Source organism: Calonectris borealis, chromosome 4 (genome assembly GCF_964195595.1).
Source record: "Calonectris borealis chromosome 4, bCalBor7.hap1.2, whole genome shotgun sequence".
Taxonomy (NCBI): domain Eukaryota; kingdom Metazoa; phylum Chordata; class Aves; order Procellariiformes; family Procellariidae; genus Calonectris; species Calonectris borealis.
This window is the reverse complement of record NC_134315.1, coordinates 3,529,781-3,557,477: the sequence shown is the minus strand read 5'-3', so window position 1 is coordinate 3,557,477 and position 27,697 is coordinate 3,529,781. Positions and strand designations below refer to the sequence as shown.

Here is a 27,697-nt window from a genome sequence, read left to right as displayed (position 1 = left end):
TTATAAATATATATAAATTATACATATAAAAAAATATATTACATATACACAAAAATATATTACATGTACACAAAAATCCATGTATATACACACCCCCCCAAAAATGTCCTAATAAAATGTAAAGGCACCTAAATGGTGAATTAAAAATTCAGCCGCGTCAGCGCTCCAGGGTGGGTGACAACGGATCAGACCCGTTGTGCGGCCCGTCGCCCGCCTCCGAGGGTCGGGGTGGCTGCCACCCCCCAGGGGTGGTGGGGCACCGAATTAGGGGGGGGTTTGTGGTGTTTTTTTTTTTTTTGCAGCACCCCTGCAATGAGCCCCCTCCCCGTCTCTGTCCCCCCCCCAGGTGCCTCATCAAGTGGCTGGAGGTGCGGAAAGTCTGCCCGCTCTGCAACATGCCGGTGCTGCAGCTGGCCCAGCTGCACAGCAAGCAGGACCCCGGCCCCCCCCAGGGCCCCCTCCCCGGCGCGGAGAACATCGTATAGCTCCGCCGCCCCAGGGACTGCCCCGCCGCGGGGGGGGCCCCGCCGCCGGCCCCGGGGACTCGGTGACAACCAAAGCACTTCGGCACCAGCACGGAGGGACAGGCGAGGACGCGGGCGGCCGGGCGCGGAGCCCGGAGCACTTTACGGGGGGGGCACGTCTCCGCCGGCTGAAGCGGAAGAGCCCCGCGCCCCCAAAACCTGCCTCTGCGGAGCCGTGCCGGGATGAAGGGTCTCGCACTCGAGCCCGGGCTGGATTCCTCTCCCCGGGCGAGGAGGGGACTCAGGGTCCTCCGCGGGCGCCCTGCACGACATCCTTCTTCCAGCACATCCCTTCTCCAGCACGACGTCCACCGGGAAGCAGCGTGGGGCTCGACGGAGCAGTATCGAGCCGCCCGACAGCCTCCTGCAACGCCGCCACGTCCCCCCCGAGCGCCCCGGTACGCTTCCCAGCCCTGCTGCCCCCTGTGCCCCTCTGCCGCCGTTAAAAATGATGCCCAAAATGCAGTGGGGGACCCTGGAGCGTGACGGCTGGTCCCTCTTTGTCGTTACTGCATCGGGGTTACCTTTGCCTTCCCAATCCCTACCTGGAAAATTGGGTCTCAGCACCCCGGGCGCAGCGACGCCGGGGTTCGTGCCGCCGTTGGGTGCCGCCTCGGCACCCGCTGCCCCTCCGAAAGGGCTAACCGGGGCGGGGGAGCCGGCCTCGCCCCTGGGAGATGGCTGGGTGGCAGTCGCGTGGGGGTCTCGTGGGCTTTGGTTACCCCACACACCCTCCCCGGGGGTGGCTGCCCCCCTCCTCGGCGCGATGGGCTACCTCAGCGGGGCCGTTAGTCCCTCCGACGGGCACGATCCCGGCGTAAACCGTTAGCGGTGAGAGCCGGCGGCTGCCGCGGGGCAGGCAAAAATCCTGGCCTTTGGGTTCCTCCCGTCGCTTTGAGCTTGGCCCCGGGGGGTTCCGGGCGAGGGACGCCTGAGCCGGCAGCGTTTTGCCTTGCCAAAACACCCCATCAGCGAGTGCAAAAGCTGCTGGGGGAGGCGGGGGGGGGCCGTGCCACCCCCTCGCCTCTCTGACCACCTCACGGGGCAAATTCGGGCACCGTAGCAAACGTCCCGGTGTCCCCCTCCATCTTTGCAACTCTTATTCCCTTTTTTTTTTTTGGAGGGGGGGTGTCAGTATTAGATGGCAGCGGCTTTCCCGGCCCCCCCTCCCCCGGGCACAGGATGGGGCACGGGGCTGGGACGGCTCCGGGTGTCGTCCCCCCCTCCTGTAAATACCGTGCGACTCCCGAGACTGTTTATGGAGCGTGGAGCCTCATAGACGTGTTTGTACACTACGAATTCTGCAGCAGAATATTTTTTAAAACGTTCGCTGGTTTTTTTTTTTGGTTTTTTTTTGGTTTTTTTGAGGGGGGGTGGTTTTTTTTGTAAGCTATATTTTTGTATATTTAATTGCTATTTTAAAATTCTAATAATGCGTCTTTTTTGCTAATCACACTATTCTTAAGGAAAAACGAGGAAAGAAAAAAAAAAACCACAACAAAACGGTTTGCATGTGATTTGACTTGAAATGTAAATAAAAGCAGGTTTTGGAAGCGGGGGTGTGTTTGCAGGGGGGGGACAGTTTGCACCTGGGAGACCCCGGCCATGGCGAAAAGGGAGCACCCCTCGTTCCTCAGCCCTGTGTCACCCCGGGGCCGTCCCCAGCGGGGCTGGGACCCCCTGGGCCACTCCGGCCCCAGCCCTTTTTTTTTTGGGGGGGGGGGAGCCTGGAAAAGGGGCTGGTTTGGGGCTGGGTTTCCCCTTGTCCGTGTCTCCCAAGCGGAGCTTTGCTGCCGGATCGGGGAGATGGCCCCGGCGGGGCAGGCTCGCTGTCCAACGCGCCCTGGAAATCCCTGGCCGAGGGGGATTTCGCACATCCCGGGCACGGCCTGGGCTGCCCGGCTCGGGAAGGCGACGTTTCTCCTCCAAGCAACCTTCCCAGCCCGAGCCCCGGCTCCCGGGGCCAACGCCAACCTCCCACCGACCACGGGATTTGGAGGTCGGCTCCCAGCCGCCACGCTACGGGATTTCCCGGAGTCCAGTTTGAAACCGCTCCTGCTCGCCCCAGCTCTTCCTCCAGGCTTCACCAGACGGGTTGGAAAAGCCCCTTTTTTCCCCTCAAATCTCTGCTCTCCACGCCACCGCTGCCTGGTCCCGCTGTGGTTGCTTAGCTGGGGCCATCCCAGGTTGCAATCCCTGCGGAAACCCGGCGTGGAGGAAGCCGGGCTCCCACCTCGCCCTGTCCTGCTGTCCCCTGTCCTGCTGTCCCCCTGTCCCTGCCCAGCGCGGGGGGCTGCTGCCCTCTAGTGCTGGCTGCACCCTCAGAGCTGGGTGCTGGGGGCAGGTCCCACCTGGAGATGTTCTGCTTCACCTTCTCCAGAAGGCAAGGCAAGGAGTGACCTTCTCGCTGCCCTCCTAGTCATCTTCTGGAAGCTCCAGCCAGTCATGGTCATGAAGAGCTCGCTGGGCAAAGGTTCCCGCTGGTGGGACAAAGCAGCAGAGGGACCGGCCGAGCCGCAGTCCGGATCTAGCACCAAGAAACACAATTATTCTTGTTACTTCCACCCCACGGTTCCTGCCCTGGAGAGATGCCTTGCTTTCACCTCCAACCCAATCCATATCATCCATACATTAAAGGCCAAAGGGCCTCCATGGCACCGATCACCACCTACCACCGAAGTTGTCTTTCGTCAGACCCTAAAATGCTGCAATTTTGCCCCAGAACGATGCTGGAAACCCCCCTCGCCGCTGCTAACGAAGGCTGTGAGATCCCTCAGAACCCCTCGGGGCTTTGAAGCCAAGCTGCAAAAAATAAGCCCAGACCCAACCCCCGTCGTGCAAATCCACCTTCTCTCAGCAGCACAGGGCCAGGCTTTAGTCAAACCTGGTTTAGAAGCCGGGTTTTAAGGGACCTGGTTAAAAACATCACCAGTCTGGGGGGAGCGAGCGTGAGAAGGGATCCTCACTACCAGCAACAGGCAAATAATGAATTTTTGAATTTCCCCCCCCCCCCATTAACGTGTTTTGAAACGCAACCGATTTCCAGAGACCAGAACATGCGGGGCGTGAAAAATAATCAAGGATTGCTGACGGTTATTTTTAATAAGCTTCTAAAACTCAACTGGAAGGATTCGTTTACACCCATTTCACCAGCGTGTTCTTGATGCCTGCTCAGATCAACGTTCATCCCTTTGCTCTGTAGCTAGGAAGAACGAGACAAAGAAGCCAACAAAAAAAGAGTTTCAAGTATATAAAAATAACTGTAATATTTTATTACAAGAAGAAAAAAAAAAACAACCCCAAACAATTTACAAAAAAATACACACAATACATCAGGGACTTTGGTGTTGGACATCAGACCACGCAGGATCTACTCAAAATCCACAGAAAAAGGAGTTGCACAGCCAAGCGCGCAGAACGAACACCCGAGAACCCGCGGGACGCTGCTCCCAGGCACCTACTCCAGCGCCCCAGGACAGGGACTTCTCGCAGCCCAGGCTGCAGGGTGGCCGCAGAGGCTCCTTGCCTCTCTCGAGGTTTCTCAGCTCCCCACAGCTTCCCTCTGCGTAACAAAATCATTTCAAGGTGGCTTCTTCCTTCCAGTCTTCAGCTCCCCAAAGCTACTGCTATTAAAAAAAAAAAAACAGCCCTTCTTTTGGGCATCACCAGGATTCAGAGGAGACTCGCGCACCCTCCCCGCACCGGACTAATTAAACCTGGTAAGCCCGCACCAGCCCGGTGCATCGCTGAAGTATTACACCCAGCAGCCAAGCAGGTCCTGGCCACGAGGACATTTCAAAAAACCCAAGTGTGGTTTTGTTTCTTTTCCGTGAGCCTGAGTTTTGACCGTGAGGGTGGGTGACCTGGCTGGAGTGGCGGCCGGTTACGTGCTGTGCATTACATTTTGTATGGTAGGGAAAGAGTTAAGTCTAGAAAACCTACAATTAGCAATTCTAAAGTGGAGTTGTTTTTAATACACCTACCTTGGGGTATCTTTTGTGTGATTTCGGAAGGAATGAAGAATAAATGAGATCTTAGATGCGATAGATCCCAATCAGGTTGCCCAGAGGAGTGGATGCCCCATCCCTGGAAGTGTTCAAGGCCAGGCTGGATGGGGCTTTGAGGCACCTGGTCTGGTGGAAGGTGTCCCTGCCCACGGCAGGGGGATGGAGGAGATGGCCTTTGAAGGTCCTTTCCAACTCAAACCACACTACGAGTCTCTATTATCCTGCTCAAACCCCCCACCTCTAAAAGTAACGTTATACTGAACGCAGAGGGGGACACGACTAAAACCTGCACTATACTGCAGGAAAAGCACAAAAATTTTCTTCCGCAGACAGCACGCAGCAAAGGCTACCTTCCACGTGAACGCTTCTCTTCCCCCCCCGCCCCATTTTATTGTTGTCGTCAAATCACTGGATGCATTCGGGAAGTTCCAGGCCCACACTTAACTGAAGTTTAGAAAACGCCTTGCTTTATGCCCTGTCCGCTGTCTGGAACACCCACCCGGCAGAGCTGACAGGGCAGGCTTTAAAAGAAATATCACACAGGATCTAATCTAGCGAAGAGCACGTCTTCCACATTCGTAGTTTCTTCCCTTTTCAGGCCCAAAAGAGAGGCAGGTACCACACAACAACGCCAGCGAGCTGCGGAGCGGCTTGCGAGTACTCGGCTCTCGGGCTGCAGCGACGTATAGAGCCGGACCCGACTTGCTGTGCCGCTACGACACCTCTACCGCGCGTTACTGCGGCCAAACCGCAAGCCACCCAACGGGGACGGGCCGTCCAACGCCGCGATCAGTCATCAAACCGTGCGTCGGGATCAGAGAGCTGAAAATCAACTTATCTGAAAAAGCAACCATGACTTTAAAAGACGCGTTCGAGTCAGGATGACAGTCATTCCGATGTCGTGGGACAAAGCCCAACGCGTGTCGACTGAAGTGAGCTGCACTCGCGTTTCACAGACGACTGCTTCACCCCGCTCACGGAAGGACGGCGTCTACAAACAGCCGAGCTGGAAAGCCAGAGCACCGAAGCAGAATCTCCGCTTAGCTGACACCTTCGGGGGAAGGTGCAGATGGCTCTTCAGAGGAGCAGCGCTCTCACGCTCCCCGACCGCAGTGCGGTTACACCGAAATAACTGGCGCTAGCGGCACGGCGCAGAGAACGCGAACACCCTTCTCGCTAAAGATCTTGTTCGCTTCGTAACGCGAGATCCGGGTCCGGGAAGGATTTCTGCAAAGAGCAGGGCAAAGCAGAGACACGAGGAAGGAAGGTCAGGCGACAAACCGTACGCACGCTGCTTTTCTTTTTGAAACTGCTGTCCGCTATCAGCATCTCTGTTGTTCGGAGAGGTCATTTCTTCAGTGTGCAGCAAGCCATTTCTAAAGCCGCATCCTCAGATCTTTAGGGGTTCCAAACTGCAGCAACCCAGTTTGCAGGCTGTACGCAAGACGGCATGCGCAGAGAAAACAGAGGAGAGTCCAGCATGCATATGGGGAGGAGGGGTTTCCCCTGGAAACTACTGGTTTAGCAATTAATAAACATAAAATGGAACATTACAGAGAAGATCCCAAGCGTATGACCGAAAGAAAAAGTAATCTCTTTGGTATAGTTATATGCAGCCAACTTTTACAACACAGGAGGAAAAAAAAACCCAAACAAAAACCCCACTATTTCATCTTCAAATTTGCTTTTAGCAGATCTCAAGGCGAGAGGTGACAGACACCCCTAACGCCGTGATACGGCGTATCGCAGAGGGTCTCTCTAGAAGTGTTACAGGCTGAAATCGGAGTCAACCCGAGACTCGGGATTCACGCCTTACCTTTCGTCTCTCCTATACACAGGTAAGAAACTGCGATAACGGGAATAAAGCCTCACTGATAGCACAACGGTGTTTGACAGGCCACTGTACGGTTCAGAGGAGACAGAAGCGGTCCGTGTGGTTTTTACACGCCGGGGCTGCGCTGATGTTCTTTCCCCTTTACAGACAATTTACAGCATAAGGAGCATGCGATGCCTTTCATTTGCAGGACATAAAACGCTGCAGCTGAACTCTATAAACTGTGAACTGGGTAGGCGTTCAGCACTCAAAGGAATCTTGATGGAGGGAATAGAGTGCAAGTCTTCTATTATGTCACCACCATTAAACATACGTAGAATTCTACATAAAAAGGGCTATTTGAAGTAAATGCCCTCCAGATGTTCGGGATACAACCGCCACCTTCGGTCAGCGTATTTGCATATACACTCCTGTTGAACAAACCTGCGTTGTAATTGAAGATTGGTTTCAACTGTTTACAGACAGAAACGCAACAATTAGTTTCACAGTCAGTGAACGGATGCTTTGAAGCAAAAACATGGGCTTCGCGACCCAGGAAGCGCCCCGACTTCGTAGGTCCAACGTACAGAACCTGCCCCGAGTCAGGCTGAATCCAGGAGTTCCAGAAGAGCACCGACCGCACCAAAATAACCCTGAAGAGCAAACAGACAGGAAAATCTATTAAAACCTCAAACATGGGCACGCACCTGACCCAAGAACAGGAATATTACACGTACGGTGTAATTTTAACAACTTTTAAATTTGGTGGGAAGAAATAACTATAGGTAGGTACATTAAAACTATATTCTAACTATAATTGCTACATGGGAAAGAAGAGCTGCACAGAATCATCTATACTGTCAATAGTCTTAAAGTTCACAAGCAAGATGAGCTTGGTAGTAAACAATTTCTTATATTAGCTACTGGAACGATATACATGTTTTTTGTGACCCTACACTGGGCACGGCAGTACCAAAGCGTTGGGAACCTGCTGCACAGTCTGCGTCACCAACAGCTACAGACTCCACTCGGCTGTTTCCAGAGAGTACAAAGGATTTTCCTTTTTACACGAGACAAAATAAATTTAGAAAGTAATTTCACCTCATGTTCCAAGAAAAGTGCTTTTAACTGTCCCTTCGACCAGTAGTCCAAAGCATATGCCAGAAGCCTCATGGAAATTGTATTGATCCGAAGGAAATTGCCAATGAACACCACGCGATTTATGTTCTGCAAGTATTAAGGAAAAAAAAAAAAAACAACACAAAAACCAGGAACGTTAAGGCTAAATTCCATTTTCTGCTTGCAACGATGAAAACCCCACCTTAGAGTAAGAAGAAAAAAGTTACACCTATAGTGCCTTTTAAATATATTTTCAAATCTATTTTCCAGTGAGACTCGATGAAAAACAACCAGCTGAAAGCAGAGGGAAATCACCAGTCGACACTAAAGCAACAAAATCCAGATAAACTGCATCACCCCAAAGAGCTGCTCCTGGCAGCTACGGAGCGTAACTGCCTCGGTGAGTGGGGATGGGAGCTGCAGAGAGAAGAGTTGTAACGCATTTCTGAACTTAGAATTTTAAAACTGGAGCCAAAAGAGCCGATCTGCAAGCAAGAAACGACACCGAAGTCGGCTTGGGGTCTGGCAGCAGCAAGAGAGGGTTCAAAAGAGCAAGGGGAGGTCAGAAAGGGTGCATTGAGATGGGCAGGAACTGCACTGGGAGGGGCCTGAGACTATGCCAAAGACAAAAAAAAAAGAACTGTACTGGGCACTGGTGAGGCCGCACCTCGAATCCTGTGTTCAGTTCTGGGCCCCTCACCACAAGAAGGACATGGAGGTGCTGGAGCGTGTCCAGAGGAGGGCAACGAAGCTGGTGAAGGGCCTGGAGCACAAGTCTGATGAGGAGCGGCTGAGGGAACTGGGGGTGTTTAGCCTGGAGAAGAGGAGGCTGAGGGGAGACCTCATCGCGCTCTACAACTACCTGGAAGGAGGTTGTAGCGAGGTGGGGGTTGGTCTCTTCTCCCAAGTAACAGCGATAGGACGAGAGGAAATGGCCTCAAGTTGTGCCAGGGGAGGTTTAGATCGGACATTAGGAAAAATGTCTTCACCAAAAGGGTTGTCAAGCCTTGGAACAGGCTGCCCAGGGAAGTGGTGGAGTCACCATCCCTGGAGGTATTTAGAAGACGTAGATGTGGTGCTCAGGGACGTGGTTTAGTGGTGGACTTGGCAGTGCTGGGTTAACGGTTGGACTTGATGATCTTAAAGGTCCTTTCCAACCTGAACAATTCTATGATTCTATGAATTAACTGACTGCTGAAAGTGTCGGGCAGGATCTGCAGAACGTTATAAACACTCACAATTCTGTCAGAAAGCAGTACCCGCCAGGCCATTTTAAGACAGGCGTTTTCAGACTCTTCCACGCTACCCAGAAATCCACAGGTGCAGCTACGGCCTTTCTAGCTTAGGAATTGGAATAGAACGGTTGATTTTTTGCTATGAGATCCTCTCCTGGCTAGGGACACTGATCATCAAGTGCCATCTCCCCTCTCTACCCCCAGCTCTGGCCTTCGACTCATCATTAAGAAAGCTGAACGGCTCTCTGCTGTCAGTCGGGGCGGGGGGGAGCCACATTTAGAAACCCATAGCCAACACAATTCTGAAAGAAAGGAAAAGACCAACCAAGTAGCGATATTTTGGATTTAACTCAGATTTCCAGCCAAACTTTTCAAGCCCAAAATAGTTCTCCTGAGCCAAGCGATGAACTCTGAAGCTTTCTTGTTCTCCAGCGAGAAAATAATTTTCAGTTCCTCCCCTTACCGAGGAATCAGGATCAAATCCTATCTCCTCCTTCGCTCACATCCTTCTGCGGATTTTCCTTCCGTCCCCACATTCATTAACGCTTCCCCCTAATTGTTCAGCACCCTCCCTGCATTCAGCTGTGTACTCCAGAGCGAGGACTCGGCAGACGTATTGCGGACAAGACTGTTTATAATACGTCTTGCCTAATTTCAGGAGTAAATGAAGGTAAACAGTAAGCATCTGCCAAGAGCAAGAGGAGTCAGGAGGATGCTTCGCCCCATGGGAAGAGGCTCAGAAGGGAGCGGAGAGCACGTCTCTGTTCTTTCATAGCCCTGTACAATGCTGCTTGACATGAATGCAACAAGGCAGCACTGTAAAGAAGCTGAAAGCACAAAGATACAGGAACGGCCGTGGAAGTGGTGGGACCTGACCAAGAAATCGAGAGCAACTCTTCGAAACGACACAGGAAAGGTATCCAGCCTCTACACCCCTCCACCCCACCCTTCCTTCTCTCTCAGCGGTCCCAAGAGCTGTAGTTTATCGCACACCTACCGTTCCTCAAACCACTGCAGAGAAACCGTTTAACTCCTGACAAAGCAGAGCACCTAATGAGACCAACGGCCAACCCCTAATTCCTTCACAGCACAACGATCCGGCTCAAACTACACAGACGAGCAAAGCACCAAATTTACTGAAGAATCCGAAACGAGGGGGTTACAACTTACTGAACATCCGAAAAGACGAGTACGAACATGCAGCTACAGGAGCGTGTGCAGGGAAAGAGACGCTGCGTGACAGCAGCACACAAGTGATGCTTTAGACAGGGAGCGACGAAACAGATTTCCCCGTAATACCTCATTAAGTGCGCACATCCGTGCTATGGAGCCAATGTTATTAGTGATGGTTATTAAAGTAGCCTTTGCGAGGTCCTCTTTGCTGACAGATTCCCGCTTCTCCTTGCTCATCATGTTTCCAAAGCTGTAAAGACATAAAGACAGTTTTCGGGTTAAAGGTCCATTTGCATCAGAATTCCAGGAGAAAACGGGAACTGCTAATTTATCCAAAGTGATTCATCTTGAAGTATTTCTTTCTAACTTTGAAAAGTGTTGCTATCAGTAATTTAGATGTGGTAAAACAGAACAGCAGAAGGAATGGTAGCTCTCGTAAGAGACATAAATCCAGTTTTTCATCCTTGCAGAATCTCCTGTGAAAATAAAAATCAGTCAAGTCATTACCTGGATGCTACAGCCCAGCCTGGCAATCCGAATCGCTCGTAGTCTCCTCCGTAAATGTCCCGCACTAGTTTGTCCACTTTGGTACTGTCTCCATGGGATGCCATCTCTAGGGCCTCTTCAAAGGTGGAGCAACCGGTAAGAAGGCAGCAGAGACCAAAAAAGGTTCCCCCTCCAAGGCTGCAACATAAAGCAAAAGCAAAGTCACCCGCCTTGCTTCTGAAGAGACAGAGAAAGAAAAGGCCTCAGATTTCTCAGCTACGAATGAAAGCTCGGATTACTCAGCGACGCTCAGTTAGCTCAGGTTGCCCCATTCCTTCAGCTTCTTCTCTTTTCAGTGAGAGCAATCTTGGAAGAGCAGCAGTTTTCTTTTAATCTGTTACTTTCAAATATCTTGCAGCCTATAAGGAATCCCACGCCTTCTGCAGAGGGCATGTTTCTAAATGAGACATTAATTTTTACAATATCCACCTTCTTCCCAGCACTCAGAGAAAATAAATATTAGTCCTGAGGGATAACAGGAGTATTAGAGCACAGCTCTTCAAAACTTAAGGGAAAAAAACTAGGTCCTGTCCACTTTACTGTGCACACATGCCAATAATGATGTACAAATAGAGTAAGAGCTGTACTGTGGGGTTTTTTTTATTATTATTGCTAACTTTCAGGACATTCAGGAAAGCTTAAAGCCACAGAGCTTTTTGGCTTTGCCTGGCAACAAGAGCCACATCTTCAAGAAGGGTAGCTGCAGCAGCCCAGCAACTGTCTGGGGAGTTACTGCCATGCCAGCATCCCTTCCACCAAAATAAGGTAACTTTTGGAAGTCAGGATGCAAACCTCTACTGCTAGGATCAAAGCTGACAGTTGTTAACATGATCATTATGAATATATTTGGGATAACCCCAAACTATGGCAAATAAAAGTTCAGAAGCTGCTTTTTCAGTTGCCCTGCTGTAGGAATTAGAGACTGGTTGCAGTAAGGAAATCAAAACATGAAATTCAGGTTCTCTCTTCCAGGAGGGAACTTTGTTGGCAGAGATGAGGGACTGCAGTAAAAGCAGGAGCTCAGTCATTCAACTCCCCACCTTTCATGCCGCTTGTCCCTGAAAACGTCATCTACAATGCAGAAATACATTCCAGATTCTAAAATAAAACTCAAAGTGAATTTACCCCCTCACAGCACTCACCTGGTCCCCGTTACCCGTTTATAGTTTTCTTTTGAATACACAGCCAAAATGCTGACCCCTGAGCCAATGTTCACCAACAGGAGAGGATACGGATTCTCCAAGTTGAATGGGAGCTTCTGACATCTTTCAGCATCCGTCGGGTTTTCAAAATAGTAGCACTCTGAATGTCCATTGAATCCAACTGAATCAATGTACAAAACTCCTTTAATAAGGCAATCGAGTTCATCTAGCTTACAAAGCTGAAGGTCACCCATCTGGCGGGGGGGGAAAAAAAGAAAAGAAAGAAGAACGTTGAAGAAGTAGCTAGGGATCTGAAGTGTTTATGCTCAGGGCTAGAAAAACGCATTCCCTGCCAGCTAAATTCAGCTATCTCCGTTGCTCCCTGCGGTGCAGGGAGTACAGGTCACAGGAGGGCTCCATCCTTCTCCAGGCACGGGGACTGCTGACTACCCCGGCCCTAACGGGTGCAGACGTGGAAGAGGGGGGAAACGAACAACTGGATCCATAGATGGATGCCAAAAGAATCCCATCAACTTCCACGGGCCTGATTTAGGTCCTGACTCTGAGGCGTTAGCATGAAAAATAAAGAAAAATGAGAAGGGACTTTACTGTTGGACCAAATTTTAAAAAAAAAAAAACAACACCCAACCAAAAAAACCACCCAGAAAAAGAGGAAGTTACGAAATTGTTTTCCCCTCATGTCACTGCCTTGACTGCACAAAAAGCCTCTTATCTGGTGCGTTTTTTCAAGCCCTGGTTAAACGAAGGATTTGCCACACATTTTTTTCACCTGTGAACGAGAATCAAACTTATAACGAAGCCACATGATGATGTCAAATCCCAACTACTGACCTCCTTTCAGTTAATTTACCACCAAATCTGACTGAGCCTCAATCCGCTCGCTCACATGCGTGTTAGAAATGAAACCGCATGAGCAAAGGAACAATCAAACAAATATTAAGCATGTGAAAAGACAGCAATGAGAAAAAAAACCACAAGACTGAGATCAGCATAATCAGAGATGAATAACGCAGAGAAAGTCTTGTAAGAGCACACGCCATGGAAGTTAGGGAATAATTTTAGAGTTACAGGAACGTTACATGCACTTTTAGGAAAGAAAGCATCCTAATTTGGAGATGTGAACTGGACTCCACATGCTGTTTCCTGAACCAAGTTTAATTTCAGTTAGGTACACCCTTCCAAAGCTAAGATTTACAGAAATTTTAGAGTCTGCGGAGGAAGTTTTCTAGTTTTAAGCTTTAAGAAAAATTTCACTACCAGATCCTAATCGTATAGAAGCCAAAAATGCATACTGTGCGAAAGTCCTGCTCAAATTTGTACGCTCCACCTCCCGTAGCACATAAGGTAGTATGGAGGCTTGAGAAGTGTTTTTCGCTTCCCATTTGAATAAAAGCAGGCATGTCATGGGTAGGAAAGCGTATAAAGTGCAGATTGCCTTTACGTCCACACAGGGTAAGGTCCTTTAGTTCAAGGTGCACATCCCGAATGCCTGTAGATCCATAGGCTACATTTGATGTCAGGTATTTGCGGATACTTTTGAGATTTTCCACTTCTTCCTCCTCCTCTTCAGCGGTGATGTCCTTTGGTTCAAAATAAACAAGTTTGACCAAGGTCCCTCCAATATCCAAGCCAAACCAAGGAAAGACTAAAGAAAGGAGAAAAAGGAAAAAAAAAAAAGGAAAAGAAACAGGGTTTGATATTGTCATACCACCAGCAAAACTCTTATTAATTCATGCAAGTCCCTAGGGACTCCAAAATGCAGGCCTGTTTGATCTATTCTTTTCTAAAACACAAGAAAAAACGTTAGCAGCCTGCTCCGTCTTTCACAAGTGTGGCCGAGATGCCTCTGTACACGGACTTAACTCCTGTTTTGAGAGACCTCGTGTTCGGGAGCTCCCGACGTGGGATATTGCAATCCGCAAAGTATTTACCCCCCCGCCACGCAGCACCGGAGACGGAGACAGCGCAGGTCTGACAGCACCCGCTAGATACTGCTGCGATTTTAATCCCCAGCTATTTCTTTTACAAAGTTCTGATCCAGAGCCAAGGATAATACCAGTGCTTTTACATCAAAGGGATGTACAAACGTTAACTAATTACAACACGTAACTGAGGTAGACAAGTAATCTAAGATGCCCCAGGGAGACAAAAACAAATGTCTAATTGGATTATTTTATTAGGCAAATTCCCCCATGGTACAAAATATGCATTAGTGTCAGGCCCAGCAACATTTACAGCTGTATTAGATAATGAGCTTCTTGGAAAAGATCAAAAGAAACCCCTGATCAGATGGAATCTGCGATTAGAGCTGAGAACTGGAACAGATTAATATTACTATTAATGAGCTAAAGGATAGGCTAGAGCTAACAAGATACACGGGCTCCAGAGCAAAGAGAAAAATGCAGCCACATGTTACGGCTTACGGCAGCAGGATTAAACCCTTACGTTTTTTTCCAAAAGGAAAAAAGGAATGGTTAGAAAATAAACCCACATCGATGTTACTAACATTCCTCTGGAAAGAAGGATCTCAGGTTTCAGTAAAATCCTTACATGTCAGAGACAGGCATGGTAACATCCTACTGTTATTTTTTGCAAAACACGTTTGCTTATCTCCAGACAGATAAGCGTGCAACGCGAAGCAGTCCTCGTTCCTACGGCCATTTCAGAGCGGGCAGCCCTCCGGTTGAACTCAGGGAAGCCGCAGCTTATCCCCAGAACGCAGAACTGCCCACGCGAGAGCGCGTTCCTTGTCCCCCCGCCCCAGCAGCGCAGGAGGCGGACGCCGAGGCCCCGTCACTCGGGCGGCAGGAGCACCAAGCAGTCGGAGGGCGATCCCCAAAAACCCAGCGGCAGCCCTTCAGAAAGCCGAACAGCGAAGGAAACAACTCGGGGGCAGGAGGGGAACTCGCTCCCAGACCAAACGGTCGTTGAAAAGCCACAAACCCGACAGACGAGCGCGTGTTTGAAGACGATGTATCCTCTCCTCGGCGGGTTAACCGGGTCGCTGTGCAGAGCGGAGGCAAGACAGGCCCTTTTAGAGCACCACGGTTCCCCAGGAGATGCTAGAGCCATCAGCTACCCACGTTAATTTTAAACCACGGAGTTATTTATATATATTTACAGAGAGGCCACCCCAAACCATCACCAAAAGAAATCTTGAAAGAAGATGCAAGCTCTACTTTGGGAGGCACATCCAAATCTCTCTCCATTTTGAATGCGTTTACTTCAAACAAGAACAGACATAAAAATAACTGTTCATGAATGAGAGAGAGAGAAATTTGAAGCACAGTCATAGAATCATAGAATCATAGAATCATTAAGGTTGGAAAAGACCTCTAAGATCATCGAGTCCAACCGTCAACCCAACACCACCATGCCCACTACACCATGTCCCTAAGGGCCTCATCTACACGTCTTTTAAATACCTCCAGGGATGGTGACTCCACCACTTCCCTGGGCAGCCTGTTCCAAGGCCTGACCACTCTTTCAGTAAAGAAATTTTTCCCAATATCCAATCTAAACCTCCCCTGGCGCAACTTGAGGCCATTTCCTCTCGTCCTATCGCTTGTTACTTGGCAGAAGAGACCAACCCCCACCTCGCTACAACCTCCTTTCAGGTAGTTGTAGAGCGCGATGAGGTCTCCCCTCAGCCTCCTCTTCTCCAGGCTGAACACCCCCAGTTCCCTCAGCTGCTCCCCATCAGACTTGTGCTCCAGGCCCTTCACCAGCTTCGTTGCCCTCCTCTGGACACGCTCCAGCACCTCCATGTCCTTCTTGTGGTGAGGGGCCCAAAACTGAACACAGGATTCGAGGTGCGGCCTCACCAGTGCCGAGTACAGGGGCACGATCACCTCCCTGCTCCTGCTGGCCACACTATTCCTGATACAGGCCAGGATGCCGTTGGCCTTCTTGGCCACCTGGGCACACTGCCGGCTCATGTTCAGCCGGCTGTCAACCAGCACCCCCAGGTCCTTTTCCTCCGGGCACTTTCCAGCCACTCTTCCCCAAGCCTGTAGCGTTGCCTGGGGTTGTTGTGGCCGAAGTGCAGGAGCCGGCACTTGGCCTTGTTGAACCTCATATATTGGCCTCGGCCATCGATCCAGCCTGTCCAGGTCCCTCTGCAGAGCCTTCCTGCCCTCCAGCAGATCAACACTCCCGCCCAACTTGGTGTCGTCTGCAACGGAGAGAGGAAGCAGGAGCAATTCAAGGACTTTTTTCATGACAATTTCTCATTCTGTACTCCAGAATTCAGAATTGCAAACTCTATCAGCATTTCAAGATGGAAAGTCTACCAAGTGCTTTACTTGGAGAAAAGTTTAGCATATGTGTCTTACTTCAAGACTCCTTCACGAAAACCTTCCTATAGCTAAACGAAACAGTTAAGTTACTTCTCAAGAGAGGAACGTTGGCTGCCTGGACCTCATCACGTAATGTCAGGAGAACCATATCCCCGGGGACCCCAGACCAGGAGGAGCACCCTCATGGGAAGGGGAGTCCAAGACCCCAGAGTATAAGTGAGGGGAAAGGCAGGACGAACTCCAGGATTTCTGTACCCCCAAAAGAAAGGGCCCTGTCGTGGAGGAGTGTGGCAACGGGCGCTGAGCTGGCAAACAGAAGTGACAGAGACCACGACCACTCCAACAGGGAGATGGACACCCTACTTCTGCATGGTGGCCATCAGGGCAGCAAACACCGAGTGTCCGCTTGCTTCACTCACTTGCTCGTCCCGACACCTTAAACCTAAAAACCTGTACGCAGGCCCACCTGATGCGATATTAAAGCCATCTCCAACATGGCATATACGTCCATAAGTCAGCAGTCCCCATATTAATGGCAGAATACAACCCCCGCAAAGTATTTTGTCTTTCTTTGAATCAAAGTCCTAGATTTATCAACTAACTACTGCAGAAAAATGCTTTGAACAAGGATCATGCCCTGCTACTGAGAGAAGCAGCCATAAAAATACCATCAACGTCACACAGGTAAAAACAGGGCATTGGCAGCCAAACCAGAGCCTTCTGCTGCCGCTCCAGTCCCTCCAGCGACCGGAGCTGGTAAACACCAGCTCTATTTAAATACCCAGTTCACGTATATGACCACTAAAACAAGTTTCCCCATGTTCACTGTGCTTTTTAATACTGCTTAAACTCTGTTGGAAAACTAGCAAGCTCTACGGAAGAAAAGGAAGAGGAAGAGGCTTCCCACGTTACTCAGCCAAGTCTTCTCCGGGCTGTCGAGGTCACTGACATCCTGGACTCCCTTTTCACAAATTTCCCACTCTTAAAAGCACTCGGCTGTTTTGTCGTCTCTGCTCTGACGAAGGTATTGGTTCCAGAAAACCTCCTGTCCTGGTGCTGGGAAACCTCCTTTTGATTTCTGGAATATATTTGTTCCTGTTAGGACATGCAATTTTTTTTCTGCGTTATGAAGCTTGCACTTTTTTTTTTTTTTAAAAGCATCCCCACCCTCGTATTTAGAGACAGCAATCCTCTCCCCAACCTCGCTTTGCTGGGCTACGCAAGGGTAAAAACAGGGAGAGGGCAGAGGATGGGGTCTCGGAGAAGCTCTCATTGGGGTGCAGCCGAAAAACATCCAAAAATGAAGGCGCGGTGCCCCGCTGAAGCCACATAACTGAAAATGCGGTACGGGCTGCTTCATCACACGCGAACGGGCTTCCACTTCAGAGCAGACACTCAGCTGGCAGTACCTGCATTTGGTCAGTAGAATAACACTAGTTCATTTTAAAGTTGGTTGTGAAGTTCACGCACCAAACTCCTACATTCAGGGACACAAACCTTCCACGTTTTAGGGCTCGAGAATCACCAACTCGGTCCATCAGTTGAGGAAGCTTTCCTCGTCACAAAAAAAGATAGCAGCTCCTGAGAAACTTCATGCCAGCTCATTCTCAGTGCCCTCAAAACCTTCAATTTTTTTAATACATATAAATTTACTTTTTATTCGGGTGTTGTTACAGCTGTCACTGAACTAGCAGAACATCAAGCGTGGGGTTAAACCACGCCAGTTACCCACTGTCTGGCACACCAGAAGACACGGCTAACGGGGAAACAGGAACGACGCCTGCAGAGCTTGGTGTAAACGGCAGTCAGGTTGGGCTCAGGGCTTACTCGTCTTCACTCAAGCACTGGCCCCGCTAAATCCCAGCTGGCTCCAAAAAGAGCATCCAAGCCCCTGGGCGGGGACACAGCCTCAGGCCGGAGCTGGCTCCGCGCATCCCTGCGGCACCAGCTGCAGAAAGCCGCCGCACGGAGCAGCTGGTGTTCTCCATCTGCCAACAGCTCAGCTATACCTTCAGTAAGTCACCAGGGATAAATTCTAAAAGATAGCCTATTAAGGTAATTAACTTAAACCAAATGATTCTTAATTATGGATTTCTCATTATATACATCCCAGCCACAGGTTAAGAATCCAAGGAAGAAGCATGCTAGCTCAAAATTAAGTACTTCTTCACCATATCACAAAGGATTTTCTACGCAGTAAAACCCGCACAGAGCACTCAAATAACTTGGGGCAGGGGCAAAACTTCCCCTATAAACCCATTTTTGTAGGAAAGGGGTGTGGCATACAAACAAGAGGAGGAAATTAGTTCAACGACACGGAGAACCGTTTTTTTTTTCCCTTCACTTACAGGAAGTCAGCCCACACGAACATGCGGGGCAGCAACAGCTCTTCCGTATCCGAGAACTAGAAAAACCCATGCCTTCAAAGGGAGGAAGGAGGAAGCTCTCTTGGATGAACGCCATCACCATCCGCCACCGAGATTTCTCTTAAAACACTGATTTTTTTTCCCAGCACCTACAGTGCAGTTGAAAGGCACCCAAAGATCTCTCCCTTGTAAGCCTCTACAGCATTTTTTCCAAGAGAGCTGCTGCAGAAGACGGCAGATCTAGAGCCGCGTGAGAACTGGTGGCATCCAGGAGCTTTTGGGCAGCCCGGAGCCCGATTTTTCTCAGTCAGAAGGTTCTGCTGAAATAACCAGCGTAAGAAGACGCCAGTTTTAATGGCCAAGGCAGAAAACGCAAAGGCCGCCTCTCTTCACCACCTCCCCGCCGCTAATTGGAGCCCTCCGTGCTGGGAAAGAGCCTCACACGTCTCTCCTTTCCTAGTGCTTACCAGGCGGAGAACGACGGGGAGGATGAGAAACCCATCGGCAGAGCACGGAGGAGCATTGCGGTGCGAATCTCTGGATTCTCCTCCTGCCCAGCACCTTCCGGGAAGTGTTTCAGTCTCTCCCCGGGTATTTGGACATTGACAAGAAAGGCAGGAAATCCTCCTCCCAAAGCCAGAACCGCTCTCCATTCAAAACCTTCTACAGTCTTTTCCTTAATGAAACTCTCTGTATTACTTTGTTAGCATAATGACAGCCCCCAACCTGACTCTCAAACATCACGCACGACAAAAAAATAAATCCAACAGTATTCAGTGTGAAAAGTACAAAGAAGATGACTTAAGGAACGGGCACCACTCAGCAGATGAGGCACACAACGATGAGCCTTATTTTCATTTGCTTCCCTGATGCAACATACTGCAACAGCAGTTATAAAGCATCCTTAAAGCAAATTTTTCTCCAAGACAAAAATTCTTCCTCTTTTGGCCTGACATAGCATCGTTTTCCCTTAGCACAGACACTTTTAAAAAGCAGCTCTATACATACATTTTCATACACACAATTTACACGCAGCTCTTTGTCTTAAAAATAAACTTTCTTCTAATGGGCAGATCTATGGATACGCAACAACAAACAACAGACCAGTCTGCAAACAAAATTAAGGGCTTACAGCTAGCATTAAATAACCCCGCACACAGAAAAGCTCAAGGATACTATAGTATCCTTCCCTTCATCTTCAAATCGCTTTTAGAGTTAGACTGTACGCTCTCTGGGGCAAGAAAAATATAATGCCTTTATTTGTTATGTAAATTACTTTATAAAACTGGACACTATATAAATAAAAAAAACCTCAACAAACTCATTTTGCAAGCTGCAGAAACAGGCGATATAATTAAAGATCTCCATGGTGGATTTTCTTCATATGACAAGCAGCTCAAGTCGTATTTCAGACTGATCCTTAAGTTATTAGCCAGTTACACCAGAAGCTAAAAAGATTAACCTGCGGAGGAGCAAAGAAGACTGATGATTTAGTTGAGCGCATGATAGCATCTCTATGCTTATTCTAAAATATTCAACGTTATGTTTTAATAGTGTTATACCATGATGGAAATTTTACAGCTGGGGAAAAAAAATATTCATCGGTATTTAATATAAAGTGACACTAAGTCTACATATCCTCCCATCTCTAAAAATAGGCTCTGCTAGGAATTCACATTTCATACACAATTACAAAACATAAAAAGGTATTTAAAAAATCAAAGCTTAAATTTTTTACTGCAAAGGAGCTGCCAAAACAGTATTTTATTTGTACCTCTACTTGCATACTGTATATACCGAGAATTTAAAGCAATGTGCACATTATGTCTTTGCATGATCCTGACAGACGGTACTAAAACTTTAAAATAAAAAGGTATCAGTTGAAAGGACCACAGAATGCATGAGGACATTTTTTTTTTTAAACCACACATGCATATATTTTTAGAAACTATTTGCAGGATGCCCGTCTTGACGTTTTAGGTATAGGCTTTCTTTTGGAATTCAGGAATACCCTACAATACAAATACACTTTATGCAACTTACTTCCCCTTCCCTTTTGTCAAACAGTAAAACATTATGGATGATGCCTGGCAACAGCATCAAAACCAGCTTTTTTTTCTTTTTTTTTCCCCCTCAGAGAACTAACAAACAGGCTACAGAAAGGAGAAGCATGCTTTGTTACCCAGGGCAATAACCTAAACCCATCTCTGCCGAGGACACCAGGTTTTCAGAAAGGCGCAGAAGAGCCGTGCGGCAGCGCGGGAGAGCCAGGAGGGAGTGGGGGAAGGGGAAAAGGGGGGAAGCTGATGAACTGAATCGCTGACCTATTTCTCTTATCGTAAGGAAGATTCGTTACAACAAAATATTCCCCTGCTCATTATGATCTGGTCATCATCGGTTTTACACCTGGCATTTAAACCTACCCACAGCAAGCCATGTGGTATCCCAGTTAGGTTAAAGTAAATGTAAATATCCTCTTTACTCATCTGGGGTATTTCCAGTCCAGTTTTTAAGTGTAGATTTCAATAATGGTATCGATAATTCATTACCAGAAAGGAATTCTTCTGTATTGCCTCCAGTGCTGATAAAGCTTTTTCTTTATCACTTCTGCCTGAACTAATAATCCTGTCAAGCTCCCCTTCACGCCCCACCAACGTGATGCTCCAAAGCAGTGAGGAACTTCAGCAAATCTCTGCTTCACAACATTTTCATGGATACCTCTCACTCCCTTCAGAGAGCAACAGCGTCCTTGACTTCTCCTCCTTTTACCTGTGGCATACTGAAAATCACGGCGTCTGCGACAAAGCTCTTTAGTTCCTATGAAGCGCACCAAGAAACGTTTAATGCCCGAAGGCACGCAGCTCGGACGTCGGTTGTACTGTTGCAGGTCAGGTTATTTCAGATATATCCCATCTAATTCCCCTCGGTTTCAGACCTTCCCTGATCTCTGCAGTGAAACAGTCCTCGCTGCACCTTACCGGTACAGACAGACTAGGGAGGAAGAAAGATCACGAGCTTGAACCGCAGCCTGCTGAAATCCTTTCATTCCTGGCGAAGCAGGGCTCATCTGCCAGGGCATCTGCCAGCACAGGCAGCAAGACAAGCCTCAAGGTCACCGAGCTTGTTTGCCACATACCGGCAGCAGGCAAGTGGGAGCTAAAGTAGGACGTTTTTTGATCAGATGCCCATTAAGTGGTTTGCTTTCATTTAAGCTTGGTTCAATCTTCCTTAAAGCGGGATCGAGCTTTTTAACTTCAAAGCGTAATTTACTCCGACATCAGACGTTGTCCCTGTTAAGGGACGTACTTGCTCCAGCACATTCCTGTTCCATTTACCACAAAACTCGTTTAGGAAAGACAGGCTACATCATAACCCCGAATCGCACTACACTGACCTTCCAGACTGGATCCAAATCCTCTCTTGGAAGCTGCCAGAACACTTGTTTTCCTAAAAGTATCCCACACCAGTCTCTGCATTTAACTTTACCGCAACAAACCAGAACAACGGCCAACTTTAATCTACGTTTTCCATAGAAGACACAGAAACTGCCCCCAAGCAAGGCAGAAGTATAATCACCTAATGCGTAGCTCCATTTAAGTCCACCCTAATTTTCATACCAGAGATCTCCTTCATTTCCTTACAGATGACTGCAACCCATTAACTAGCATGTCTCTAATTAACAACCCCACGGTTCCCATTGGTAGGTTTTGCTGCGATTTCCTTAGAACAGCCGCCACACAAGCGGACTTTCACATACCAGGTTGGTTTTGCTGCATCTAAATCGCAAGGATGCTCACCGCTGCCAGTGCCATTACACCCCTCTACTAAATTTCTCTTTCATCCTATTAATTCTTCAGCAAGCAAAACCCCCGCAATTAGCTCAGTTATTTAATTTTACAATCATTTCCTGGTGCAGGATCACTCCTGTAATCTCGCACAATCTGGCGATGAAAGGAAGAGAGAGGCGAAGGGACCACAGGTTAGCAGAGCCACGCTGACGCTACATTAGCGTTGCTGAGCTGCACTCGCCTGAAATTAGTAACGCAAGCAGCATCCAGTTCAGCACAGGTCTTTGAAAGCCTTTTGAGATGTAATTCCTATTTTTCTCACTAAGACAGGGCAAAAGAGAAGCTTCCTTCTTTTCCAGCAACCAAAAAAAAGAGAAAGACCACTATTTAAAACTTCACATTAATACGGTAACAATAACGGCTGAGCACTGCCAGCCAACAGACCGAGTCTTGCCACAAGATGCAGGACAATTCTGATTCCTGTTTTCAGCCTGGACTCATTTGCTGACGTCCCTTTAATAGCTGCGCAGGTAATGGGGAACTACGTTGACGCTATTTCATTTTCAGGGTATGGCAATTTCTTTCCAAGAGGAAGGATTGCAGCGCAAGTAAAGAAATAATCACTCAGTTCCACTTCAAACATGGCTGAAGTAAGTCACCAGCCACAGCCTCCCGAACGGCAGCTCCTGCTGCTGCCAAAATGAAGGCTGCCATCCATTTTGCACCTAAGTCGCTCCACGGACCGTTTCCGATATGGCATTTAAAAACGTGGTTCAGGGGACGATTTTTTCCTTACAAAGCCTGCTCCGGTCTATGCCCAGCCCCTGCCAAACCCGCAGTGTTCTCCCCTCCCAAAATTTACACCATTCTCTTTGCTCTCCCATTGCTTTTCTTCCACCAGTTACCAGCCCAGCCACACAGCCTGCACACCCTGGCTCTGGCTGCACACCCTGGCCCCTCCTTCTGTCCTTCAGTCTCCCTTTCCTCGCCCTCTGTGTCTTTACCAGTGACCTTCTCTCTCCCCCTCCGCTCCAAGGCCCCTGGCTCAGGCACCTCAGCACCCACCACAGCCCCAAGCTCTGCGCCCTGCCCCACCAGGCCAGGCGCCGTCTCACCCTCAGTCTCCCGGAGCTCCCGGAGCTCAGCTTGTCCCCAGCCTGCGGAGCCCGTAGCACTGTCCCAGCGCGTCCCCACCCATGTCATCACCCCAGTGCTGTCCCAGTGTCCCCACGTCCCTCCCTGCCTCACCCCACCACTGGTCTCCCCCAGCCCCGTTCCCCACCCACCACTCCCCATTAAGGAGCCCCTTCCCTTTCCCCCAGCCCCGCCCCACCTCTCCTAGCCCCGCCCCCTCCCGGCCCCACCCATCATAGCCCCACCCCACTCCAGTTCATTATCGTAAGCCCCACCCCAGGCCCCGCCCCTTCTCCGCCCACCACCCTTTAAACTCCGCCCACAGCCCCGCCCCTCCCTGCCCAAGCCCCGCCCCCGCCGCAGACCCCGCCGCCCCCCCGCCGCACTCACGCGGGCGGTTCTTGCGGACCGAGTCCCGGCGCTGGCGGCTGACGGAGCCGCCCCGTTCGCGGGGCTGCGGCCCCGCCGCGCTGTCAACGCCCGCCGCTCCGCTGCTCCGCCGCCGCGAGGGTCCGGCGTCCGCCCCCCCCCGCCGCCGCGGCTTCTCCTCCGCGCCGCCGCCATTGCGCAGCGGCTCCATCCGCAGCGCGGCCCGACCCCATGGGCCGCCCGCCCCGCCGCGCCGCGCTCCTCACAGCCGCCACCGCCGCAGCCACCGCCTCCAGCGCGCCTGCGCCAAACGGCCCCCCGCGCGGAGCGAGCGCCCCCGGCCTCGGGGGGGCGGGATATGCCGTGACGTGCCTCCCAATCCGCGCGCTCCGCCGCACGGAGCGACAGGCGGCTTCGCCAATGGGAGACAGGGATTGGACGGCAGCGGGGCGCCAGGCCCTCCCCCCGCGTTCGGCCGCGGATAGTGACAAGCGCGCCTACCCAATCGAATGCGCGAGCTCGGCACGGGGCGGGGATTAAGGCGCCCGCGGGGGCGGGTCGATATGCGGCTGCGTTGGCCTATGGTTTTCCTTTGGGAAGAGAATGACACGAATGCTGTCCAATGATGTGAGGCGGCTGCCCGGTCGGGGCGGGAGAAGGCAGGCTGATTGACAGGCCGGGTAACTATGGCAACGGAGAAGTGGGCTGAAGGGAAGACCGCAGTAGGCCCGATTGGGCTGGGCCGCGCGGGGGGGGGGCTGCTTTGCATACGATTTGCATATGCAGATAGCGAGACCTCCTTCATCCCCTCACTGTGGGGCGGCTCTGCGGCCCCCTGCCCCCCGCCATGCCGGGCCTGCACCCCACAGCCTCCGCCACAGCCCTCCCTCGGCGGCAGTACCGGGCCAGCCTGCGGCCATTGAGGCCTGGGGCCTAAACCTCCTCGTACCTCCTTTATTAGCCATCTCTGGGAAGCGCCGGACTCTCTCTGCTGATGCTGCCTGTGAGGACGCGCTGTCCCAAAGGCGTGCTTGAAAGCCATGTCTTCCGAGGCTGCCTCTCTGGGCCACGTTAATGGCACTAACACAAAATGGAACGGAATCAGATGTTTCTGAGCGCAGCACATGCTGGAGGACAAACAGTAGCGCTCAGGCCTCGCATAGGAGAGCTAAGGTTTCCCTCTGACAGAGGAAGAGGCAGACGGACAGCAGAAAGAAGTCCTGTTCCCCTTCACAAGGCCTCAGAGGTCAAGCTGGATCCAAACTTCCTCTTCCAGTGAGGGCAGATGAAAACACTCGAGTTCTCCAAAGATCTTGCAAGCTCAGTAGAAAGGACAGACAGAACAAAATGGGAATGAAGACAGGAGATTTAGGAGGAGAGACAGAAAGAAGCAAGGATCAAGAATTCGGGATACATTTAGAGCCGATCCTCAGCTCCCCTATAAATCACAATGTAATTTAAGTGCTGATGCATCCTGTTCTTTAAACTCTGGCCCTACGCTTATCAATGCTGAGCTAACATCTATAGCAGTAGCCATCCAAGCACCATAAAAATTGAGGCGACCATAAAGCGGGGTGCAAGCAACGATCAACAGGATGACACTGAAGAGGAAAACAGACTCCCAGACTATATTATGCTATAACAGCTCCCGTTGTAACACGATGGAGGTTCCTAGGTGGAATGTTAATTGACGTCTAACAAACCTAGAGCACAGCCAAGCGTGTAACTGCAACCCAGTGACCCACGGTGCTCTTCACCTCCACCACGTTAATCTCAGCTCAACGCAATCCTCAGGCATTAATTCGATACCAAAGGGATAAGCAACTGGCTGTTGCGGTTTAACCCAGCAGGCACCTAAGCACCACACAGCCGTTTGCTCACTCCCCCGCAGTGGGATGGGGAAAGAGAATCAGAAAAAAAAGGTAAAACTCGTGGGTTGAGATAAAGACAATTTAATAGGACAGAAAAGGAAGGGAAAATAATAATAATGGTAAAAGAATATACAAAACAAGTGATGCACAATGCAATTGCTCACCACCTGCTGACTGATGTCCAGCCAGTTCCCGAGCTGCGGACCCCTGGCCAGCTTTGCCCCTATATGCTAAGCATGACGTCATATGGTATGGAATATCCCTTTGGTCAGTTGGGGTCAGCTGTCCCAGCCGTATCCCCTCCCAATTCCTTGTGCGCCCCCAGCCTCCTCGCTGGTGGGGTGGGGTGAGAAGCAGAAAAGGCCTTGACTCTGTGTAAGTGCTGATCAGCAGTAACTAAAACATCCCTGTGTTATCAACACTGTTTTCAGCACAAAACCAAAACACAGCCCCATACTAGCTACTGTGAAGAAAATTAACTCTGCCCCAGCCGAAACCAGGACACTGACATTCAAAAAAAGTGTAATAATGTCAGTAAGAATTTGCTGAATTCTGGTTGCTGTGGTGAAAAAAGGGCAAAGGGATTGGTCAAATTTAGTTTGTATAATTTTAATATCCTGTTGGGCAAATGCAGGAAGCATATAAATGAGGTTGATGCCAATACAAGATAAAGCTCTCTGAATAAAAATAACCCTTCTTTATAAAAGCGTTGCCTTCATTTTGTTAAAAAGCTAACTCACTGAGCTTTGCTGCCTGAAGTTCAGAGTATTGTCAATACCGAGCCCTAACTGCGTTTCATAAACCTGGGTTGTAAGTCAAGAGCTCCAGCTGGGAAAGCAGAAAGCGAGGAGAGCTAGGGGGATGTCTCAGCTGTGAATACACAGCAGAGCCCTCGGGAGCCTCCTCTGTAAAAGGCAGCGTGGAGAGGGCACGTAACGCTACTGAAAAGGGCTGTTTCCATCGTGCTGCTCGAAAGCTTCCTATTTGTTCCCAAAAGGCATCGCCGCAGGCTGGCTCACCCCTAGGGCTCCCTTGGCAGCGAGGGGTGAGCCGGAGCCGGGCACAGCAGCGGTCTCAGTGGTGTTGGTGTCTCTTTTCTGCAGGTCAGACCAAGCCCAAAACTGTTCAGCAGACAAGGAATGGTACCCAGGGAGCAACCACCGCTGGTGCCTGCATACCAGAGCTGAAGCCAGGCTGGCAAAGGTGGCCCAGCTCCCTTTTCTGTGCAGGATCCCGGGATCTGATTCAACCGGACAATCTGGATCATGGAGGAAGAAGTGTAAGCAGTGTGCTGGGCTTGGTGCATACTGTCCACCTCAGTACACATCTGCTCATGGTGTCCACCTGGTGACATCCAGTCCCTTCCCTCTCAGCCTGCCACCACTCAGCCACAGCTGCATATGGCCCTATTTCTCCCAAACACTCTTCTGGCCTGCAACAGTTTGCAACTCAGACCTCTGCTTAAAACCCTTTGCTGCATTTCTCTTCCCAGAACTTGTCCAGTTCCTCTTTGGCAACCACAACATCCTGAGGACACAACTTCCACAGCTCAGCTATACGCTGCATCAAGAACCACCCTGCCCGTGTTCATCCTGAACCTGCCGTTTGGGCTTCCTACGACCTGCTGTTGTGGGTGTCCTCTAGCCTTCGGGCTTGCTCCGAAACGAGGTCTAGAAACTGTCCCCAAATCCTGTCCACCTCTTCCTGATACGGCCTCAGTCTCACTGTGGCACTGCCAGTAGTGCCCTTCAAAGGATTCCCTCCTGCTCCTCAAGACCCCGGCACAGATCCGGACGTCACTGTAAGCCACAGAAAGGGGTTTACCTGCCCCTTTCACCAGAGGACTGCAGATTCGGTGGTTCTTGGCACTGTCTGAACCTACCCCCAGACCCTGGGAGGTCACCTCTAGTCTCTGGGATGCTGGAACAGGAGGTGTCACCCTGATGTGCCCAACACGCAACTCCTAAGTTTCAAAGCAAGCATCTTACCAGAACTGGCTGCCCAGAGGTGGGCTGAGGAGGAGGAAGAGGTGAGGAAGCCAAATTCCTGGCAGATGCTCCTCGAAACGCAGGCAAGGGCTCTCCAAGAAATCCAAATGCAGCTCCACAGCAAGGGAAACGGTCCAACTCCCACGGATGGAGTCGCTTGAAATTGCCTATGGCAAAAGTCGTACAAACAGCCTTCTCTAAAAGCACCTGGCTTCTTAAATGGGAAAACCAAGGTGCACAAACTGCAGCAACCCTCCCCAAGAAAAGCAGAGGAGGGCTGTTCGGATCCTTCTTTGCAGCCTC

General features: G+C 50.2%; 2 protein-coding genes across 10 annotated transcripts in view; one reads left to right on the top strand and one right to left on the bottom strand.

The window, feature by feature from the left end:
* The window catches only part of RNF24 (ring finger protein 24), a 36,350-nt gene extending 30,159 nt beyond the window's left edge, over positions 1 to 6,191 (top strand). For all 4 annotated transcript variants that reach the window (XM_075148424.1, XM_075148426.1, XM_075148423.1 and 1 more), the window contains one exon: positions 347 to 6,191. In XM_075148424.1, coding sequence (XP_075004525.1) covers positions 347 to 485 — 139 coding nt within the window. In that variant the 3' untranslated portion in view covers positions 486 to 6,191. The remainder of the gene's footprint in view (positions 1 to 346) is intronic.
* On the bottom strand, positions 3,776 to 24,596 carry PANK2 (pantothenate kinase 2). Of its 6 annotated transcripts, XR_012673408.1 has the most exons (8): positions 23,557 to 23,816; positions 12,873 to 13,225; positions 11,560 to 11,813; positions 10,379 to 10,555; positions 9,998 to 10,121; positions 7,446 to 7,571; positions 6,348 to 6,997; positions 3,776 to 5,369 (listed from the first exon to the last, which is right to left on the bottom strand). XR_012673408.1 is itself a non-coding variant. In XM_075148417.1 (7 exons), exons 1-7 carry the CDS (start codon positions 24,498 to 24,500, stop codon positions 6,947 to 6,949), a joined length of 1,101 nt encoding a protein of 366 aa, XP_075004518.1. In that variant the 5' UTR covers positions 24,501 to 24,596; the 3' UTR covers positions 3,776 to 6,946. The 6 variants fall into 6 exon arrangements, 5 of the variants coding, with proteins under 5 accessions (XP_075004518.1, XP_075004517.1, XP_075004522.1 ...); XM_075148417.1 differs by lacking the exon at positions 23,557 to 23,816 and adding an exon at positions 24,485 to 24,596 and having other exon boundaries at positions 3,776 to 6,997; XM_075148416.1 differs by having other exon boundaries at positions 3,776 to 6,997.
* Positions 24,597 to 27,697: the final 3,101 nt, after the last annotated feature.

Bases quoted from the DNA above. Each gene is read 5' to 3' on its own strand.
- PANK2 (XM_075148416.1), bottom strand. From the start codon at position 23,746: ATGGAGCCGCTGCGCAATGGCGGCGGCGCGGAGGAGAAGCCGCGGCGG. The intron at 10,556-11,559 runs GTGAGTGCTGTG...TTTATGTTGCAG, and splicing joins AAACGGGTAACGGGGACCAG to CCTTGGAGGGGGAACCTTTT. The intron at 10,122-10,378 runs GTAATGACTTGA...ATGTCTTTACAG, and splicing joins GGCTGGGCTGTAGCATCCAG to CTTTGGAAACATGATGAGCA.